This window comes from Triticum urartu, chromosome 5 (genome assembly GCF_003073215.2).
Source record: "Triticum urartu cultivar G1812 chromosome 5, Tu2.1, whole genome shotgun sequence".
NCBI classification, from domain to species: domain Eukaryota; kingdom Viridiplantae; phylum Streptophyta; class Magnoliopsida; order Poales; family Poaceae; genus Triticum; species Triticum urartu.
In genome coordinates, this window is record NC_053026.1 from 576206814 (window position 1) to 576212872 (window position 6059).

A 6059-nucleotide genomic window follows, 5' to 3' on the forward strand; every position below is an offset into this window, starting at 1 on the left:
GGCCCGTGCGCCACCCGGGACCCGCCTGTCAGCGGCCGCCGGGGCGCCATCGGGAGAGGAGACAGCCAGATGGAAACTGGCGCGACCAGGAACCGCGGCTGACGGTGGGGCAGGCGCCCGCCCACCGGGCCCCCCTCGGCCATCGACACGCGACAGCGCCCCGCGGGGCCCGCTCCCTCCGGCAAGTGTGCACGAAACGGCGCTCACGAAATCTCGTTTCGGGAAAGGCCCACCCGCGGTGTATGGCATGTCACCAATGCCCGCGCACGCACGGCTACCGGCTACGTCGCCCCGCCCAGTTATTTCCTTCCCTTTCTCCCTCCTCCTCAGCTCCTCTCCTCTGCCCGTGCTGGCCGTGCATGCCTAGCTAGGTCGCACCTTTTCATCCCCCCGAGCCTCAAGCTCTCGGCGACGGGGCCGGCTCGGATTTGCGGCATAGATTAAGCTTAGCGCCCTGGGTTCGCGCGAGCAGGCCGAGGGCCAGTCGCCATTAGAACCAGTACTAAACAAAGGAGCAGAGAGAGGCGAGAGGGCGAGGATAAAAGGAGGGAGGGGGCTCCAGCGAGCGAGAGCAGACGAGGCATAGCGGATCAGGAACGGAAGCCCTCGCCCTCGCCCTCGCCGCAACCGGACACGCCATTCTCTTTCTTTTCCTCGGCTTTTCTGCTGGCTGTTTGTTGCATTGCACACCGACCAGTACGCCCCCCCGCGCCGCATACATACAAGCCAGCCGCACAACACCACTCTAGCATCAACTCCCAGCAGTAGCGGCAGCAGTACCAGTAGCCTTCACTCCACTAACCCCCCGGCCACAAGCCTCCGGTGATTCGGTTCGAGGATACCCGAGCAAGCTCCTTCCTCGCCGTGCTGAGCAGCGGCATTGCTCCCTCGGTTCAGTTCATCTGTTGGGGGCAGCGGTTCTTGGTCGAGGCCGAGCCGGATTCGTGCGTGATCCCCGGCAGCCGAGATTGGCGGCGGCGTTCCCCTCTTGCTGCCCGATTCAGTCCGAGATTTGGGGGCTTCCCCTGTTCCGACTCCGGGATTCCGTGGAACGGAGAGGCAACTCGGTTCCAGATTTGAGGAGCTTTCCTTCCGCGGCCACACCACCTTCCATACCAGGCCATACCGAGGAGAGGAGGGGAGAGAGTCGACTCGGAGCCGCCGGCGCTCAGGCGCGGATAAATTTGGTCCTGCTGCTTCAGGTTCAGGGCCCTCCGGCTTGCTATGAGACAATGAGGGAGGAGATTAACAAGAAGAGCAAGGTACTGCGCGCGCCGCCCTACTTCTTCCTCAATCTCTCGTTCCATTCGAGCCGCCATTGGTCGATTTCGGCGTCTGATTCGTCGTCTCTGAATGCGCAGGTCTCCTGGTCCAAATCCCTCGTCAGGAAGTGGTTCAACATCAAGGGCAAGGCGCAGGATTTCCACGCGGATTACGACGCCACCACCCAAGGTAACCAATGCCTTCTCTCTCAAGGATTTGGGTCAAACATCAGAGCAGGAAGGATTCTGCTTTTCTCTCACGATGATAGCCTTTTGGATTTCAAGTTGTGGTACTTCTAGCAAAGATTAATCAACCGTGCGGTACAGCTCTAGACACCCGCTGCTTTTTCCTGCATTTCGTTGCTTCCGTCGAGCTGCTGGTCGCGCATCCTTGCTTGCTGTGCGGTTTAGGAACGAAGGTTCCCGTTTGTTGAATGCGGTTTCAGTCATGGCCTCCCCATCATCGCTCCGCGCCCGTAATTTTTCCTCACTTCCATCGGACGTTTCCTGTCCATGTTCCAAGCATTGATTCAGGGACGCATTAGCACCGGTCAGGTCCCCATCGAACAGGGTCTCGTTTCTTCACATAGGACGCGGCCTCCTCCACGCCTCACTTCCTCCCCGGTCTCAAATCAATGGTGTACAAGTACTTAGAACGTCCCAATCACAACGCCTTTCCCCAAGCAGGCAGATGTTTTGTTTGTCCGGAGCTGCCTGGATCTTTTCGCATGCTTCTCATGTCAACAACAGCATTTTCTTTACCGCGGTGAGGTTTCTACTTTTGATCCCAGGGATGAAGAGCTACTGATGAAGAATCTGTCTGAAACAGATTTATTTTCCTTTGCATTTTCACTGCCTCTGCTTGGTCTAGGTCTAAATTTGTGTTAGTGACGCAGGACGGGATGGTGGTGATGAACGGAGGACCAGCTGCTCGCAGAGGGACGCAGGCGCTGCCAAGAAAAGCAGAACTGGTACAGTTAAAGCATTTGGACCACGCTCCCCTCCCCCTCTCTCTCTTCGGACATCAAAATCGCAGCTACCTCTTTTCTTTCTTTGTTGCTGCTTGGTCAGAGCTCTCTTTTTACCTGCTATGCCTCTTTTGCCAAATTGATGTAAATATAGACAATCAACCTATCTGATTGTTTTTTTTGGAGCAACCCTACTTATCTGACTGTTGATTTCTCTGTTTCTGTTGTTCCTTATGTGCCTACTACAGACCGGTCACTGAAGCGGAATGTTGACCGCGTTCGTAGATCAAGAAATGAGTTTGATGTGTCACGCCTGACAGAAGCTCAAGATTACAGGTACCACATTTTTCACTCTCTGTGCTACTTTGCCTTGTAGTAATAGGGATTTGGTGCAATACTGTTCATATTATTCAGATCATAGTTACCATAGCTAGTTTTCGCAATTCTACTTGGCTGGCGCATTCTGGTGTATCATTATGCTGCTTCCTTTATCTGTGCAGAATCTTTGCCTCGACGTGGAATGTTGGTGGTAAATGCCCATCAAGGGGGTTAGATTTAGATGACTGGCTCCATTCTTCACCCCCTGCTGATATCTATGTGCTCGGGTATGTATTGTCAAAGCCTCTGAGGCCTTCATAATGTAAATTTTGTACATTATAAGTACTGTGCTCTTGAGCTTGACCTTTAACTATCCATTTTAATCCTTTGCAGATTTCAAGAAATTGTTCCTTTGAATGCTGGAAATGTTCTTGGTACCGAAGACAATGTTCCAGCAAAGAAGTGGGTATCACTTATTAGGAGGACGCTAAACAAGAATCCTGGGCCTAGCAGTCATGGTGGCTATCGCACGCCATCCCCTGTCCCTGATCCAGTTGTGGAACTAGATGCTGATTTTGAGGGATCATTGAGAAGACAGGATAGCTCATCATTTTTCCACCGTCGATCATTCCAGAACCTTAGTCGGAGTTTAAGGGTTTCAGGAAATGATATGTTCTCACAACCACGATTGGACCGTAGGTTTAGTGTGTGTGACCCAGTTAACATTGGAGGCAGACCAAGTGATTTTGATGGAAATTTCCAGTGTATCGGATCACCAGGCGATGAATATATTGATGAGGATACAAGTAATGGAACATATTTCTCACCATTCCCATATGGCTATGGTACTTCAACACCTATGGAAGAAGATGATGAGCAGCCAAATACTTCTAGGTATTATATTTTGGCATGTTTCATTAAAATTTACATATGCTTGTTCCTCTAAGTCACCCTCTGTGAACATATTTAAAATTATCTACAAATATTTGTGCTCAGCAGTTGTACTCGTAACTTCATGATGATGCTTTTGTTAAGTTCATGCACTAACACAAATATTGTGTTTGCACCAGGTATTGTTTGGTTGCCAGCAAACAAATGGTTGGCATATTTCTCACAGTTTGGGTACGCAGTGAAATAAGAAACGATATAAGAAACCTGAAAGTTTCCTGCGTAGGTAGAGGACTAATGGGTTATCTTGGAAATAAGGTAAATGATGTACATTGTACTAGTTACACTTACTTGATTTCGATAATCTTGTATGTTTCATTGTTATTAGCTTATTATACTATATAAAAATTCTCAAACTCCTTTTCACTTGCTGCAGGGTTCTATATCAATAAGCATGTCTCTGCATTATACAACCTTCTGTTTTGTCTGTTGTCATTTGACCTCTGGGGAAAAGGAGGGGGATGAATTGCGCAGAAATTCTGATGTCATGGAGATCTTAAGAAAGACAAGGTTTCCTCGTGTCCGCGGATGTGGTGATGTGAAGTCACCAGAAACAATTCTTGAGCATGAGTATGTATTTGTTTTCGCTTATTCGACATAGTAATGTGGAAGCCAGAGAAAACTTTTTGCTAACTTATCTTTCATTCTAATTGCAGCCGTATCTTATGGCTTGGTGATCTGAATTACCGGATTTCTCTTCCATACTCGTCAGCAAAAGTTCTGGTTGAAACACATAACTGGAGGCAACTGTTGGAGAGAGATCAGGTAATTTACTCTATTCCTTTACACGGAAATGTTGTTTTCGGGCCATGCTTGGCAAGGTTCATTTCAGTGCCATGCTTGAATTACTTCTCTTCGAACAGCTTCGTATACAGCGGAGATGTGGACGTGTTTTCCCGGGATGGAAAGAAGGAAGAATTTATTTTCCTCCAACATATAAATACTCTTTCAACTCAGACCGGTATTCTGGTTATGGTGTGCGTCCCAAGGAAAAGAGGCGAACGCCAGCTTGGTAACTTCTTTAGTACTTTAGTCAACCAGAATAACATTTACTTAGTACTAGTTGAAAGGAACTTACTGACTAAGCTTTTCTTTTTCTTACCAAAGGTGTGATCGTATTTTGTGGCATGGTACCGGCCTCATTCAGTTATCATATGTCCGAGGAGAATCACGCTTCTCCGATCACAGACCAGTGTACAGTATTTTCATGGCGGAGGTTGAAATTCTCCACCAGAGGAGAAGAAACCTGGGCTATTTCAGCTCTAGAGTTGAGGTGGAAGAGCTGTTGCCATATTCTCACAGCCATGGAAACTTAAAGTTCTACTAATTCAGGCGATTCCATGCTATAAGTAAGTATCGCACTTTTTGTATGTGCAAGCTGACCAGTTGCTTCTCAATTAAGAACTGCCTCTTTTATATGCATTTCTTTTGTTTAACAATCTTTTCTGTTTATGCAATGCAGGCTGACCGGTCCTCACCGATGAATAACTTGGCTCCAAGATCTGTTGGATGATCAGATGTGAATGTCCAATATTTTTCCATCTGATGTTTGTAACATTTTAGTAACCGCCCAGATGTAAAGCCTAGGACAGATGCGTGGAGAACATTTAGCTGCAAAAGCTAACATAGAGGTAAAAACCCGATTTCTTTACCCGTGAGTGAATTCTGAAAATCTCACATTGGCCTAACATTTTTCTCTCTATTGCAGGATAGTTGGGCATTTTTGCAACTAACAATTTGCCCGCGGCAAACGGCTTTGTTCATCGGAAGAATCGGCCAGCTCACATCACTGACTATACAACTCAACCGGCTGTCAATGTCGCCCCTTTGTTTGGAGGAGAGGCATCAGCAAGCTCCAATCATCGCCTTTTTTCTTCTTCTCCCCTTTTCTCCTTTGGAAACCCTGTAAATTAATCAAGCTGGCGGCCAGTGTATGTAGGATCGGCATGAGGTGTAGAATCATTGCAGTTCGGCGGAGGGAATGATACTTGGATTGGACCAACGAAATTAGCTGTTAGTTTTTCCGGATGATGATTTTTGTGGTGTGAGGGGGGAATGATATGTGTTGATGTGACTTGAGAGGCTTGCAAAGCTGTCATCATATGCTTGCCTTTCCGGTGATGTGGTTCAGAAGCTACATGATGCCTCCATTTGCTTCACTCATTGCTTGTTGCTATGCCATGAAATGGGAAAGTGAAGCCCGGTGCATGCATTGTGTTTTTTCCTTGGTTAGAGGCCTGTTACCTCATTGGAATACATGGTGCAGTGCCTCATCATGGTTATACCTAAGTCCCCTGAAAATCGATTTTCTAGGCCATTAGATTAAGATCCAACGGCGGCCCTTCTTTCTTCTTCCTCCGGCTTTCTTCCTGCTCCAACCATTCCTCCTTCCGCAAAATCGACTAACCCAAATTATAAATTCAGCCAACTTTCACATAACTATGGCGAAAAAAAAACCGAATCATGTGAAGTTACTGTGCTTAGTCAGGGTAAATCAAGTGGAGCATCGGGATAGTATTAGCTGAACCAAGTGGAGCATCTCCTGAGTTCTTTTTCCCTGTTG

The 6059-nt window shown here is 47.7% G+C and overlaps 1 protein-coding gene across 1 annotated transcript; it reads left to right on the forward strand.

The window, feature by feature from the left end:
* The first annotated feature begins 284 nt into the window (after nt 1-284).
* On the forward strand, nt 285-5659 carry LOC125510884 (type I inositol polyphosphate 5-phosphatase 4-like). Its single transcript, XM_048676166.1, has 13 exons — nt 285-1262; nt 1362-1452; nt 2159-2233; nt 2479-2566; nt 2731-2835; nt 2942-3442; nt 3619-3754; nt 3873-4066; nt 4153-4261; nt 4360-4508; nt 4604-4845; nt 4959-5127; nt 5205-5659. Exons 1-11 carry the CDS (start codon nt 1233-1235, stop codon nt 4821-4823), a joined length of 1698 nt encoding a protein of 565 aa, XP_048532123.1. The 5' UTR covers nt 285-1232; the 3' UTR covers nt 4824-4845; nt 4959-5127; nt 5205-5659.
* The last annotated feature ends 400 nt before the right edge of the window (nt 5660-6059 follow it).